Genomic DNA, 17,190 nt, shown 5'->3' with positions numbered 1-17,190 from the left:
GGAGGGCATAGCAGAAGGCCCCACCTCAGAAACACAGCAAAATCCACCGCAGTCTACCAGCTGGTCAGTCCTGCCCAGGAGATTTAAAAAGAACCCTTAAAAGGACCTGAAGAGGCTGAAAAGAAGGCTAGTTGGTAACATGTCTGCTGTACAGTCATGAGGACCTGAATTTGGATCCCAAGAACTCACAGAAAAAGTGAGACACTCTGGTGCAGGCCTGCAACCTCCAATGCTGGTGAGTGAAGTAGGGGTGGAGACAGGCAGGATCCCTGAAGCTCACTGGCCAGCCAGGCTAGCCAATTCCATGAGCATCAGCAGAAGCTGAGAGACCCGGTCTCAAAAATGAAGGCAGAGGAATGGCGAGATGGTTCAGGGTTAGAAGTGCTTGCTGTCTGTGCAAGCCTGACACCTGAGTTCAATCCCCTGTACTCATGTAAAGGTGGAGGGACAGAACCAATTCCACAAAGTTGTTTTCTGACCTCTACATGCAAGTCCTGGCACGTATAGACTGCCACCACCACCACATATACATGCTAATCATACATCTAAAGAATACAAAAACAAAAAACCAGCCTGGCGGTGGTGGCACACGCCTTTAATCCCAGAACTTGGGAGGCAGAGGTAGGTGGATCTCTATGAGTTCAAGTTCAGCCTGGTCTACAAAGTGAGTTCTAAGACAGCTAGGGCTGTTCCACAGAGAAACCCTGTCTTGGAAAAACATAAAAAAGGAAAACAAAAAATAAAGTTAAGATCAACAGAAAAATGACACCTGACATCAATCTCTTGTCCCTCCATGCATGTGAATCTGTCTCATAAATGCTAATACCTACACCAACAAGAACATATACCATACCATATACTTATAAAAAGGGGAGAGAAGATCTGTTTCTAAAGTATTATGAGGTAGATTGCTGACCCAGAATGCACAGGGTCTTGAGCTCAATCTTTAGCACCACAAATAAGTAAATAAACCCAAACTAACAAGGAAACCCAGGCAACAGGGTAAAATTCACAATACTTGAAATTCAATAACTACCACTATAAAATATCACTAAACTACTACATGACAGAATTGGGAGATGAGGACATTAAAACAGCTACTATCATGACATCTGATAACATAAAAGATTAGTGCGGTGTACTAACCAACACTGAACTAAATAACTAGAAGGAAATGTCGTGTCTGATAAAATGGAGGAGATGACTGCAGAATGCACACTGTAGAAGAAGCCTATTCAGAATACAGCATGAGAAGAAAGACAGATGAGACCACCACCAAGGACTGTAGTGGACAACTGTGAACAGCAGAACACACATGCAATTACATTTTCAATACGTAATTGTATGATACTTTATTATTACATGTGGTCATAGAATATAACAATAATAATCATGTATATAGAATCATGTACATCTGCCCCTGGAAGGCAGATGGGGTGTGTGTGGCACTGTTGTTGTTGTTTTTTGTTTTGTTTTGTTTCAAGACAGGGTTTCTTTATATTGTTTTGGAGGCTGTCCTGGAACTAGCTCTTGTAGACCAGGATGGTCTCGAACTCACAGAGATCCACCTGCTCTGCCTCCCAAGTACTGGGATTAAAGGTGCGTGCCACCAACGCCCAGCTTTTGTTTTGTTTTAACTCTCTTGGACAAAATACTTCTACACTTTGCTTTGGAGACTGGGTCTAACTATTCACTATGTAATCTCAAAGTCATGATCCTCCTTGTCTCTCATGAAGAGCACAAGCCATGGCAAATATGTAGATATACTTCTGCTCCTCCAGGCCACAGCACTGCAACAGAACACTAGCAGTAGCCTCTGCCCTCCTACCCCAATCCATACCTCCTAGTGGATTACACAGACCATGCTACCCCAATCCATACCTCTAGTGGATTACACAGACCATGCTACCCCAATCCACACCTCCAGTGGATTACACAGACCATGCTACCCCAATCCATACCTCCTGTGGATTACACAGACCATGCTACCCCAATCCACACCTCCTGTGGATTACACAGACCATGCTACCCCAATCCACACCTCCAGTGGATTACACAGACCATGCTACCCCAATCCATACTTTCAGTGGATTACACAGACCATGCTACCCCAATCCATACCTCCTGTGGATTACACAGACCATGCTACCCCAATCCACACCTCCTGTGGATTACACAGACCATGCTACCCCAATCCATACCTCCTGTGGATTACACAGACCATGCTACCCCAATCCATACCTCCTGTGGATTACACAGACCATGCTACCCCAATCCATACCTCCTGTGGATTACACAGACCATGCTACCCCAATCCATACCTCCTGTGGATTACACAGACCATGCTACCCCAATCCACACCTCCTGTGGATTACACAGACCATGCTACCCCAATCCACACCTCCAGTGGATTACACAGACCATGCTACCCCAATCCATACTTTCAGTGGATTACACAGACCATGCTACCCCAATCCATACCTCCTGTGGATTACACAGACCATGCTACCCCAATCCATACCTCCTGTGGATTACACAGACCATGCTACCCCAATCCATACCTCCTGTGGATTACACAGACCATGCTACCCCAATCCACACCTCCTGTGGATTACACAGACCATGCTACCCCAATCCACACCTCCAGTGGATTACACAGACCATGCTACCCCAATCCATACTTTCAGTGGATTACACAGACCATGCTACCCCAATCCATACCTCCTGTGGATTACACAGACCATGCTACCCCAATCCACACCTCCTGTGGATTACACAGACCATGCTACCCCAATCCATACCTCCTGTGGATTACACAGACCATGCTACCCCAATCCACACCTCCTGTGGATTACACAGACCATGCTACCCCAATCCATACCTCCTGTGGATTACACAGACCATGCTACCCCAATCCACACCTCCTGTGGATTACACAGACCATGCTACCCCAATCCATACCTCCTGTGGATTACACAGACCATGCTACCCCAATCCATACCTCCTGTGGATTACACAGACCATGCCCCCATGGCCTCCCCTCCCCATCTCATTGCTATGCCCCAGTCCCCAACTCAAGTGGACACCCTCTGCTCAACCACAGGCCATGCCTGCCAGAAGACCAGATAGGCTGCCCGCAGACATTCTCCACTCTCTGTTCCCCTAGAACCAATCCTCAGAGTCACCTCTAATGCTGTAACAGACCGTCTCCACAGATTCCCCCTTCCCCCAGTCTCCAACACCAGCAAGCATTCCCCATGAACACACCAGTCAAGCAGACAAGTAGAACAGGCCACACAGAGCCAACACTCTCTCAAAATCCAAAGAAGTAACACCTAGACGCCAGTCTAAGAACATGACCAACAACAGTCAAGGCAATATGTCACCATCAGAGCCCATCTATCTTATGACAGCAGGCCCTGAGAATTCCAACAGAGATGAAGCCTTAAAAAAAAAAAGAACAAAAACAACTTAAAACCAATTATATGAAGATGATAGAGACTTTAAAAGAGGAAATAAATCAAGAAATTTAGGAAAACACAAACAAACAATTGGAGGAAATGAATAAATCCCTTATTGAAAGCCAACAAACAAATGAATAAAGTGTTCAAGACCTGAAACTGGAAATAAAAACAATAAAGAAAACACAAACTGAGGATATTCTGGAAATGAAAAATCTAGGCAGGCAAACAGGAACTACAGAAGCAAGCTTCACCAACAGAATACAAGCTATGGAAGAGAGAATCTCAGGCATTGAAGATATGAGAGAAGAAATAGATATATCAGCTAATCTAAAAATCAAAATCTAAAAAATTCCTGAAAAAAAATCCAGAAAATCTGGGACCATGAAAAGAGCAACTAATAGGAACAGGAGAAGAATCCTGGATTAAAGGCCCAGAAAATATGTTCAACAAAATCACAGAAGGCGATGCCTACCAAGGTACACGCTTACAGAACACAAAATACTAAACATATAGAACAAAGAAAGAATATTAAAAGCTGCAGGGGAAAAAGACCAAGTAACAGACCTAGTAGAAGTATACCTGACTTCTCAATGGAGACCCTAAAAGCCATAAAGGTTTGGACTGTAGGGTAAAAGGGCCAGCCAAAGAAACACACCTTGGCCCTGAAGCCAGAGCCAGTGGAAGAAAAACACCCATAGAGAAGTGGAAGCAGTCATTAAGTCTCCCAACCAAAAAGCCCAGGGCCAGACCATTTGAGTGTGGAATTCTACAAAATTTTCAAATACAAGCTAATACCAATACTTCTCAAACTATTCTACAACACAGAAACAGAAGGAACAATGTCCAACTGATTTTATGAAGCCAAAGTAATCCCGATACCCAAACCACATAAAGATTCAACAAAGGAAGAGAATTACAGAACAAGTTTCCTTATGAACAAAGATGCAAAAATATTCACTAAAATACTTGCAAACTGAATCCAAGAACACATCAAGAATATTATCCACCATGATCAAACACACTTCATCCCAGAGATGCAAGGACATATGAAAATCAGTCAATGTAATCCACCATAAAAAAATAAACTGAAAGAAAAAAAGCTACATGATCATCTTATTAGATGCAGAAAAAGTCTTTGACAAAATACAACACCTCTTCATGATAAAAGTCCTGGAGAGATTAGGGATACAAGAGACTTGCCTAAACATAATAAAGGCAACTTATAGCAAGCTTATAGCCAACATCAAATAAAATGGAAAAAACACAAAGCAATTCCACTAAAATCAGGAACAAGACAAGTCTATCTGCTCCAAGTCGACTATTCAATATAGTACTTGAAATTTTAGCTAGAGCAATAAGACTCCTGAAGGATATCAAGGGGATACAAATTGGAAAGGAAGAAGACAAAGTATTGTTATTTGAAGATGATATGATAGTATACATAAGTGATCCTAAAAATTCCATCAGGGTACTTCTAGAGCTGATAAATACCTTCAATGAAGTGGCTGGATACAAGATTAATTAATTAAACAAACAAACAAACAAACAACAAAACAGTAGCCCTCCCACATAGAGATGACAAATGAACTGAGAAAGAAATCAGGGAAACAACACCCTTCACAATAGCCTCAAATAATATAAAATAGTTTGGAGTAACTCTAACTAGGCAAGTGAAAGACTTGTATGATAAAAATTTTAATCTTTGAAGAAAGAAACTGAAGAAGACATCAGAAGATGGAAATATCTCCCATGCTCATGAATTGGTAGGATTATCATAGTAAAAATGGCCATCTTACCAAAAGTAAGCTGTAGATTCATTGCAATCCCATCAAAATGTCAACAATTTCTTTACAGACCTTGAATGGACAATTCTCAATTTCATATGAAAAAAGAAAAAAAAACAAAGCCGGCGGTGGTGGCACACACCTTTAATCCCAGCACTCGGGAAGCAGAGGCAGGCGGATCGCTGTGAGTTCGAGGCTGGGCTGGACCGACAGCCTCCAAAACAATACAGAGAAACCCTGTCTCATAAAACAAACAAAAAAAATAGAAAAAACAAAAACAAAACCCAAAAATCAGGTTAGCTAGAACAATCCTGAACAATAAAAGAACTGTTGGAGGTATCACCATTCCTGATTTCAAGTTGTACTTCACATTTTTGGTAATAAAACCCGCATGGTATTAGTATAAATACATACATGTTGTTGATCAATGGAATTGAATAGAAGAAGACCAAGACATAAATCCACACACCTATGGACACCTGGTTATTGATAAAGAAGCCACAAAGACACACTGGAAAAACTAAAGCATCTTCAACAAAGCTGGTCAAACTGGATGTCTGCAAGTAGAAGAATGCAAATAGATCCAAGTAGATCACAGATCTCAACATAAAATCACACATACTGAACCCGATAGAAGAGAAACTGGAAAATAGCTTTGAATGCATTGGCACAGGAGACTACTTCCTGAACAGAATACCAAAATTGCAGGCACTAAGATCAACAACTAATAAATGGGATCTCATGAAACTGAAAAGCTTCTCTAGGACACTATCAATATGACAAAGGATAAACCTACAGAATGGGAAAAGATTTTTTTTATCAAATCCACATCCAATACAGCTCTAATATCCAAAATATATAAATATATAAAGAACCAAAGAAATTAGATATCAAAAAAACAAATAATCCAAATTAAAAATGGGGTACAGTTCTAAACAGAATTCTCAATAGAGGAATCTCAAGTCGCTGAGAAACTGTTAAAGAAATTTCAACATTCTTAGCCATGAGGGAAATACAAATAAAAACTACTTTGAGTTTCATCTTACACCTACCAGAATGGTTAAGATGAAATCCTACAAGTGACAGCTCATGATGGACAGGATGTGGAGCAAGGGGAATACTCTTCCATTGCTGGAGGGTGTGCAAACTTATACAGCCACTATAGAAATCAATATGGCATTTCCTCAGAAAATTGGGAGCTGATCTACCTCATGATCCATCTATACCGCTCTTGGGCATACACTCAAAGGACACTCCATCCTACCCCAACAACACTATGTTCATTTTGGTATTATTCATAATAGCCAGAAACTGGAAAAAAAACTAGATATCTCACAATCAAAGAACAGATTTTTAAAAAGTGGTACATTTACACAACAGTATGTTACTCAGCTGTTAAAAAAAAAAAGACATCATGAAATTTGCAGGCAAATGGATGCCAACTAGACTACTGAGGTAACCCAGACTGAGAAAGACAAATATGGTAGGCATTCACTTAGAACTGGATATTAGTTGTTGAGCAAATGATAATCAAGCTACAATCCACACAGATCCAGAGAGGCTAAGTAACAACGAATCTAGGGGAATGTGTGAATCTCCCTGGGAAGGGGAAATAATAGATTTTATAGAGAGGTAGGGGTGGGTTGGAACAAGAACATAAGGGATCAGGTGTGGGGGGGGCTGGAATGGAAGGAGAGTGCAGGGAGAAACAGGTGGAGTTGGGGAACTTTGTGGAAACCTAGTACAGTGATGGGAGCAGATGCAGAGACCCACAGGCAGACATTATTTGGAGAGAGAGTCTAAATTGGAGGTCTCCATGGGGTCTCTTCTGTATGCTGCAAATGTTCCTTTTATTGGTTGATGAATAAAACTGTTTTGACCAATGGTCAGGCAGAATAGGGTCAGGTGGGAAATTCAAAGATGAGAAGAGAAAGAAGGCAGAGTCAGGGAGATGCCATGTAGCCGCTGTAAAAGTAAGATTCTAGAACATTACTGGTAAGCCACAGCCATGTGGTGATATACAGATTAGTAAATATGGATTAATTTAATTGAGAGCTCCCCAGTAATAAGCCTGAGTCATTGGACAAGCAATTATATTTAGTGTTAACCCCCAAGTGATTATTTTCTAAGCTGCAGTGAGTCTGGCAGGCAGGAGAGAAACTGGTCCAGTGGGACCAGGAGACAGAGAAACACAACTATTCCCCTCCTTTGAGGAAAGATTATAGGAGTCAGAAGGGATGGAGGACACCAGGAGAACATGGCCCACAGAATCAACTAAGTGGGGCTCCTATGGGCTCACAGAGACTGAAGTGGCACACATGGGGCATGCACAGGTCTGTGTTAGGTTCTCTTTTATAGCTGTTAGCCTGGTGTTTTTATAGGGTACCTAACAGTGGGAGTGGGTTCGTCTCTGACTCTTTTGCTTGCTCTTTGGACTCTTTTCCTCCTGTTGGGCTGCTTTGTCCACCCTTGATATGAGGGCTTTTGTCTTATCTTACTGATTCCTGTTTTGTTGTGTTTTGTGGTTGTCTCTTGGAATCCTGCTCTTTTCTAAAGGGAAATGGATGGGGAGTAGATTTGGGGGAGAGAGTAGCTAGCTGGGGGAGCTGGAAGGGGAAACTGAGGTCTGGATGCATTATATGGGAGAAGAACCTATTCTCAATAAAAATGTAGATATATATAGAGAACAGAAATATATTTAATAAAAAGGCCTTTTTTTCTATTAAAATCTATTTTAAAAGGTAACTGATCATTTAAAAAAAAAACAACAAAACACTCTGCAGTAGGATTTCTACCATATTTTGCAATCAAATGTTACTGCAGCAGGAAGAAGGCAAGAGAGAGAAGCATTCCTGTGGGCTCCACAACATAGTTGGGAGGGGGAACTTCTGGGGACACATTCTACTGTGGGACACTGTCTTGTTAGATTTAGAGTTTCATCCCCACACCCTCATTTAACCATAACCTTCCTTTAGGCTCTGCCTCCAAATCCAGGGCTTCGGCATATAAATTTGGTTGGAGAAGGAGGCAAGGCAACAGACAGACAGATGATAAAAGACACTTGATGCTAACACTAATTAAGGGGATACTGTAGGTGGGAGTAAGGAAGTCCATGAGAGCCCAAACAAAAAGGATATCAAATATTTATTGGGGACACACACAGATAGCAATAAAGGTAGAGAGAGAGAGAGAGAGAGCCACCATGGTCTTCTGCCCTGGGGGCACATGAAGCTGCGATCAGAAGTCAGACCATCACACAGGAAAGCAACACACCCCTTCTCCCAGCTTATCCGTCTACACATAGCACCTTAGACCACACCCAGAAGGGGCTGGAACCCCAGAAGCTATTGGCTGAATGGATTCCCACAACAGGATACTATGGTGGTTATAGTACTAGGAATCAAGTTTCAGATCAAAGAATCATCCTAGGGACAAAGAAAGTAATTTCTTCATTAAAAAAAAAAAAGGCTAGTTACACAAAAGAACATGTAATCTGAAACGTTTTTTAACTTTTGTTGTTGTTTTGAGACAGGGTTCTCTGTGTAGCGCCGCTGTCCTGGAACTCACTCTATAAACCTCAGACTCCAAATTCAGAGATCCATCTGACTCTGCCTTCAAGTGCTGGGATTAAAGGTGTGTGCCATCACACCTGATGTAATCTGAAACGTTCAAGCGTCTCAAATAACTTCAGAATTCACAAAGTGAAAGCTTACAGGGATGAAAAGACAAAGCCCAACATCCCTGACAGCAGCTATGGCTCCACTGACACTTCTCAGTAACAGACCAAATCAAAAACGACCTGTAAGCAATATGACACCACCTCTACCTACCCAGCATCCTGCCGAGGCAGCAAAAGGCTACTCTGACACACAAGGAGTGCTTGGCAGCATGACTAATCTGGGTCTTGAAGAAGGCTACATTAAACAGGTCACATACAGTCTGTTCTCAGACCATAGTGTAACTGAAGTAGAAGACCATAGTGTAACTGAAGTAGAAGTAAGGATGGACAGCTGGAAAAGCACAAAATATTTGGGAACTTAACAATACCCTTCTAAGTACTTCAGGAAAAATGAAATCAAAATAGCATCTTGAATTACATACAAATAAAACACATTACAGCAAGAGTGTGTACAGCTGCCCTGGCGTTGCAGTTGGAGATTTACAACAGTATACACATTAGAGAATAACAGAGCCCTCAAATGATTCTCAAATTTCTACCTTGAAAATAAGAGCAAATTAGCCCTCCTGAAGTTACCAAAAGAAAAGAATGAAACCAGAGCAGAAACCACCAAAACAAAAAAAACAGAAAAAGGGTAGAGGAAAATTGTTAAACAAAAACTGGCTCTCCGAGATCAATAAAATTGATATCCCCCAGCCACACTGATTAGAAGTTATAACAAAACAGAAAACAACTCCACAAATTATCAAGCTATGAAGTCTACATTCTTAAAGGAAGGGTGTGGAAGACTCACATGCAAGTAAGTTTGTCAACAGACAAAAGTGAAAACTTCCTTAATCGACAGGAGGTATTCAGTTTACTCAGAGACAAACAGGTCACTGGAACAAATAAATCACCATCAGAATTAAAATTTTTTCAAAAGACTACCATGGAAAGGAAAAGGCAAAGGCAGAACACAATGTCTGTAATGCACACCTGACAAGAGACCATATCGATAACGTATGAAGAACTTCTACAATGGTCATAATGGTTACAGCCTCCTACCACCAAAAGGACAAAGGATTTAAAGAGAACTGACCAGCAGCGATATGTGGGGAGTCAAACTGTGCACTCAGACACCCAACAAACACTGCTCATCATAAAGAAAAGCAAACCCCAATTGTATGAGACCCCTCCCTCCATTGTGTACACACACTGGTACAGTGCCACCGAGAAGCTAAGTGCCACTGAGAAACCAGGGCTCCTGGAGCTCACACGATGCCATGGGATTCAAAATGGCATCATTTGGCAAGCAGTCTGGCAGCACCTCAAAAACCAAAGCACACACCAATCTCATGACTGAACCACTCAACTCCCCAGTGTTGACCCCAAAACAATGAGAAATATGTGTGCCTGAAGCCTTGCACTTGAATGTTCATTTCTAAGGCTAAAAACTAGATACGAACGTACATCAATAAATGAATCAACAAACTGGTTTATTTGTGTGATAAAATACTACTTGGTGGTGAAAAAGGGACAAACTATTGATAAAAAAGACATTAGGTGAAATTGGTCAGATGTGCCACCACTCCCCACTGGAAGCACGCACTGCATTACTCCATTTAAATTGAATTCCATAAAATGAAATCTAATATATAATGGCCAGAAAGTAAATCGATTGTTACCTAGAAACAATGAGTCAGAGAGGAGGATTTATGGAGTGAAAGGGTACCAGGAAACACGTGGTCTGACAAAGACAGTTGTCATTATCCTGCGAAGGGCGGGTCTATACAGAGTAAAACTCATCAAATGAACGCCTCAAATACCGCAACTTATTCTGGACTGGGGACGAGCTACCAAGTCAGACAGGAAGGCTCAGACAGGTCTGCCACCACTTCCTGTCAGCTAATCTGCTGCTACCATGGCACTCTCTGTTTTTGAAGTGGTGCCGTGTCACCTGCAGGGCTGAGGAAAGACTGCTCTGTGCCTGTGGAGCATTTGTCTGGTTCCCAGAGGACAGGTGCAAACACTGACCATCTTCAGCCCCGCAGCATTTCTTCTGCCTGATCCTGAGAGACTGGAGGCTAGAGAAGACTCTTCCAGTCACTGAAACATCAGAAGGATGAGAACGAAAGTGCTAAGCGCTCCAGACCTTCACATGTTCATTAAGAGCAGGGAACGAGCAGGCAGCAAATATCCAGGCAGGCCCCAGGCTGCCCTCTGCCTGTCCACCTGGCCACAAGTCCTGGTCACTGGGTTCACTGAGCCCACTCTGCAGACGGTGTCATCACCCTCTTTGTCACATTCAGGGCAAACAAGAATGGTGCTTCCTGGAGGATGTGACTATGTCCTTCTGCTCCTCTTCTTGCCTTTACAGTTAATAACAGAGATGGGCTCACTGTGTTTCTGCTACACAACCCAGGCTGCGCTGAACACATCTCTGGGGAGCAGTGGTCTCCTCTCTTTCTAACTGGAACAGGGTTTACAACAGAAGTAATAAGCCTCATGTCAACGTTTTCAAGGAAACTGACAATGTAATTCTTCCTGTCCCACTGGCTTTGCAGCTCTTAAAGAGCACCGAACTGTTCACAAACAAGGACACACTGGTAAAGAGTGCCTGCTGGTGGTGCCAGAAGACGGTTTGGAGCACAGGCTAAAATTAACCCAGATCTATTGGATTCTTCTATTTGTAGCAACCATTTCACTAGAGAGACGTCTGTGGGGCCGAAGGAGGAAATGGCAGATCCATCTCATTCAGGGCATCTGGGCACTTACAGCACCTCCTCCCTTTTCTGCCACACTCCAAACTGTATATAATTCTGTACACCGGCTCCTCTCACTCCCATCACATTCTTAAACAGCACAATAAACCGCACTTATTCCCCCCACCCTTTTCTGAAGAAAGTATTTTGAGACAGGGTTTCTCTGTGTAGCCCTGGATATCCTGGAACTCACTCTATAAACCAAGCTGGCCTCAAACTCTGGGTGTCTTCTGCCTCGCAAGTGCTGAGATTAAAGGCATTCACCACCACACCCAGCTTTGAATTTTATTTCTTGCTCAATCATCTCTGTAAAAATAGCAGCTGGCGGAAAAAAACAATGGAATCTTGAAATTTGCAGGAAAATGGATGGCACTAGAAAAAACCATCCTGAGTGAGGTAACCCAGTCACAAAAAGACAAACAAGGTATGTAATCACTCATATATGGATTTTAGACATGGAACAGGGGATTGCCAGCCTACAATCCCGCTGCCAGAAAGTACGGGAAACAGGGAGGACCCTAAGAGAGATATGCATGATACCCCAGAGAAGGGGATTGGGACAGGATCTCCTGAGTGGATTGGGAGCATGGGGGATGGGAGAGGGAGCTGGGAGAAACAAAGGGGGAGAAGAGGAAGGGAGAGGAGGACATGGGGAGCAGGAAGGTTGAGGGGGGGGGATAGAGGAGAGCAGGATGACAGATACCACAATAGAGGGAGGCATTATAGATTTGAGGAGAGATCTGGCACTAGTGAGATTCCCAGAAATCTACAAGGATGACACCAACTGGCAAACTAAATAATTGTGGAGAGGCTACCTAAAATGCCCGTCCCTGATAATGAGTTTGATGACTACCTTATGTGCCATCCCAGAACCTTCATCCAGTGGCTGATGGAAGCAGAGGCAGACAACCGCAGCTAAACACTGAACTGAATTCCTGGAATCCAGTTGCAGAAAGGGAGGAGTGATGAGCAACAGGGTCAAGACTGTGCTGGTGAAACCCACAAAGACAGCTGACCTGAACAAGGGGGAGCTCATGGGCCCCAGACTGATGGCTGAAAGGTTAGCATGGGACTGATTCAGACCCCCTAAATTTGGGTGTCAGTGAGGAGACGTTGGCAATCTATGGGGCCTTGGGTATCTTTAGTATACAAATGGACTTTGGGAGCCCATTCCACATAGAGGGATGCTCTCTCAGCCTGGACACATAGGGGAGGGCCCAGGCCCTGCCCAGGATGAAATGACAGACTCTGGAGCTAGGTCCCCTCATGTACATGAGAAGATGGGTTCCTGCTCTTAGAAACTCACAATCCAAGCTAGTGTACTCTTAAATCCCAAAACTTGGGAGGCAGAGGCAGGCAGATCTCTGTGAGATCCAGGCTCAGAAAGCCCATAGTCTAGTTGGAGACCCAGACAAACATCTTGGCCATCCAGCGGTGCCTGACACAGCAAAGGGCTCCAAATTCAGAATTTAAGAGGGCAGAAAATCAGGCTGGGAAAAGTTACATGGGCAGAAGACTGCATTGTGAGGTTCAATCACAAACACCAAGGTGTTATCAGAGGAAATGATAAATGTTACAGCATCTAAAACAGTCTGGTTAGAGCAGGAGTGAGTGAGTGAGTGTGTGTGTGAGAGAGAGAGAGAGAGAGAGAGAGAGAGAGAGAGAGAGAGAGAGAGAGGGAGAGGGAGAGGGAGGGGGAGAGGGAGAGGGAGAGGGAGAGGGAGAGGGAGAGGGAGAGGGAGAGGGAGAGGGAGAGGGAGAGGGAGAGGGAGAGGGAGAGGGAGAGGGAGGGGGGGGGTTCTCTGTATAGCTTTGGCTGTCCTGGAACTCACTCTGTAGACCAAGTTGGGCCTGGAGCTCACAGAGATCCACCTGCCTCTGCCTCCCAAGTGCTGGGATTAAAGCCTCACACAGCCGCCGCCACCCAGATAACTCTAAATTTCTTAAAAGCAGGAATCCTATCTTGCTTGCCATATAGGCCTAGCACTTAACATATAGTTAACATAGTACTTCTTCAATGTGTCAGTAGCTCCAGAATGGCCCGACTTTATAAAATTTGGTTCCCTCAAAATCCTTGAAACTTTTGCACTATTTCCCATACTTTTCATACAAATAAATAAGTAAATAAAGGTCAGAGGCAAAAATTTTAAAGTAATTCAACAAATATCCAGAGCTTGTAGATGGGAAACCCATGTCCCAAGTTAATATCACCTCAAGTCCAAAGCCCATCTTCCCAATCTCATGGGCTGCCTTCTGTGCAAGCTGGCCTCTCCCAGGAGTTCAGAGACTGATGGAATAAAGTAAACATTCACATTTGAGGCAATGGAACCACAGGAAACTTCCTGCTCTTCTAGTATTTCGGCATCCTCGTTTTTAAATGGGCTTTCTCTAGCCAGAGGACAACATAATACAATAGGGAAAAATCTTCCTTCCCAGTCAAACTTCCCATTTGGAAGTCTGAAGAAGAAAAACAATGAGAAACAAAGAGCATGGACAAGAGACAAAAGGAAACGCTGAGTCTGTGGATACTGCTAATTAATTCAAAGGATGGAATCACAGCAACTTCAGCACTGAAAACTGAGAAGTAGATCCGAGAGGTGCGAGCTCTGGCTCCAGTTCTTTGGAGCTCTTTAATTAGCCTCCCAGAACCTCGGCATTCCTGTTTGAATAATCCATATTTCTGGTTATTTATTCAGCTCCCCACTGCTACACATTACGGAGCCATATGCTGCAGGAATTCATCACTTCATGTCTGCATTCAACCATTCACAGACTCTGGCAGTGCAGACCTGTAAGAAGCTTAGTAGGGGAAAGTCCCTGTAGAGTGTAACTTTAAGGTTAGAACACCCAGAAGGCCAAATGCTTTGCATACTGTTGCTTGAGAGACAGTGGCCATTTCAATAGAGGACAGGCAATTAGAAGGGTTAAGAGATAAACGACCTCAAGAAGGGAAAGCCAGAATCAGCTCAACAGTACAGGCTTCTGAGTAGTTTCCCATAACCCTCTCCACATTTTAAAGAACAATTTGCTTTTAAAAGCAATTTCTCAAAACAAGATTTTCAGTCAGTCCAAGGTCTAGGATACACTGGATGACAGGCATACCTCAGCCCTCCACAAGCCTTTTAAAGAAAAGGAATTTTAAAGATATGGACAAGGATAATCCCCAAGTCATTGAAAACACAAAGCTGGTCATTGTGGAGTTTGTCATGATAGTGAAACACTAGAAATTGCCTCAATGTCAACAACTGAAAAATGTTATGTATGTCCCCTGTGTCCCTCACATAGTTACTGCTCTCTCATGAAGATTATGTCACAGAATGATAAATACCATGTTAAGTTTAAAAAGAAACAATATGAAATGTGTGACAGGACTAAAATGTTGAAACAAAGCAAGGAAAAAAACCGCCCACCAAAATTACAATAAAAAATAAAATAACAACAACAAAAAACCTACCTAGAAGACAATATCCACCCAAAGACAGGCAAGCTATACTTGGGTGACAGAGCAGGCATCTTAGCTTTTGGAAGGATGATCCTCCCTAATACTTAATAAACACAGTGCCCAACAGCATTCTAATAGAAAACAGATTCCATGTCTACAGTTTAAATTAAGCTTAATAAATATATGTCAAATTTGTAAGAAATTTTCATAGACATCTTTGTTGAGAGTTGTCACTGTGCATGACTAGAGGTTTCAAGATAGCCAACGCTGGCTCAGTTCCATGAATTTCATAGAGTAGAAAATTCCAACTGTAGTTTGCAAGCTCTGCTCAGTGTCTTGCAATTTCAAAAGCTGTCCCTTAGTAGTAATCCACTCTGGCTACCTCCTCAGAAACTCTGTTTTCCTTCCCAGGATTAAATGTTTCCCTCACCACATTTCTCAATAAAAGTTATCAAAACAATGCAGTTCCCTCCTTTGTTTCCCACTTTAAGATTCTGTGGAGTAACTAAGAAGTCAGAACAGTATCATTTTTAAAGAGTAGAACAGAAATAAAAAGATACATTAAAGAATGTACTAAACCCAAAGTTCTAGGACCATCCTTCACATTTTCATATTCCCTGTGCTTAGGCTCGCAGCACATACAGAATTTATTACTGAATGAATAGAAACAAATATTTTGCTGTCCACAACAGAACTATAGATAAAGAGGTCTACGGAGGATACAGAGAAAACTGAGCTAAATTTAGAGGTGAACAAACCTAAGTTTAGAATAATGGTTTTCAACATGTGAGTCACAGGTCGAATATAGATATTTTACATATCACATATTTACATTATGATTCCTAACAGTAGCAAAATTACAGTTATGAAGTAGCATCAAAAATAATTTTATGGTTGGGGGTCACTACAACATGAGGAACTATATTAAAGGGTCACAAATGCTGAGAACCACTTGTTTATAAGGGAATGCTTAGCTTTTCCCAAAACCAACACAACAAAAGAAGGAACAAAGACAAGGCCCTTCAAGGCAGTTGCCACATTACAAACTGACACCCAGCACACAAACAATACACACCTTTATTCGCCAACCCTGATCAGACACATTTAGAAGACATTCCCAAATAATCATCGTTCCAGATGAATGGGAAACTCACGTGACTAAAGGAACACAGCTACACATCCTAAATCCAGGCTAGCAGTGAGGGGCAAACAGACAGGCAAGCCCAGAAGCATACCTGAGCATGAGGTTCATGAGCTGAAGGCCCTCGCCCTTCAAGAAGCGCTCACGATTGGAGCTAAGCATCAGGCAGGAGCAGAGCGCGTCAAACAGGTTCTCCATCATCTCCTGCTCCTCCGCTGTGCTGGGGTTGTGTCTTTTAAAGACCTGCCAAGCAACAAGAGCAGAAAGGAGCCATCAACAAATGCTGTTCCATCAGCTACCATCCTACAATTTCCAAAGTCTGCCTGTCATGAAAACCCCACCAAGGAAACAGAACTCTACAGTGAAGCTCTTGCCAGGTTCCAGTTTAGAGAAACCAAGTTTTCTGACCTGTAGGTACTAAATGCACATACGCCAGTTCACATAAAAACACTAAACACTTAGCTGAGTATCTTCAAGACAAAATAACAGCACCCCTCAAACCTCTTCCATTGTGAAATAAGATGGAATCAGACAAGTCCATAAGGGACACACAGTGACATAGAGAGAGGGGTTACCTCTGAAACCACAGTTCAGGTCCCCAAACAACTCTGGCAGAGACCCCTACACTCTGCTCCTGCACAGTCCAACCCCACCAGCTCTCAGCTCCTAATGTGGCCACAACCCAGAGGAACCAATCCCATCTCATGTGAAGAGGTGCTACTTCTCAACAGGGCTGCTGAACCCCTTAGTGGCAGGCACTCAAAGTCCCAGGAAGGGAGCTGGGTATGGTGGAGAGCCTCTGAGCTGGGCAGCGGCCCCATACTGTCTGTGCCCACAGGACTAAGGCCAGAGCACTGAGCACCCCGAGCACAGAGCACGGAGCACCGGGTGCATCATGGGGACTGGAAACTGCTTCCACCACAAAGCTCTATTTTTAGG

The 17,190-nt window shown here is 43.0% G+C and overlaps 1 protein-coding gene across 1 annotated transcript in view; it reads right to left on the bottom strand.

Moving 5' to 3' along the window:
- Nucleotides 1-17,190, bottom strand: part of Ctnnbl1 (catenin beta like 1) — a 158,152-nt gene that overhangs the window by 61,609 nt on the left and 79,353 nt on the right. Inside the window, 1 exon segment of the mRNA XM_005082661.4 lies at nt 16,346-16,494. Coding sequence (XP_005082718.1) covers nt 16,346-16,494 — 149 coding nt within the window.

This window comes from Mesocricetus auratus, unplaced genomic scaffold, assembly GCF_017639785.1.
Source record: "Mesocricetus auratus isolate SY011 unplaced genomic scaffold, BCM_Maur_2.0 Super-Scaffold_100028, whole genome shotgun sequence".
Classification (NCBI taxonomy): Eukaryota; Metazoa; Chordata; class Mammalia; order Rodentia; family Cricetidae; genus Mesocricetus; species Mesocricetus auratus.
Note: the sequence above shows the minus strand (reverse complement) of the source record. Positions and strands in the feature narration are given on the sequence as shown.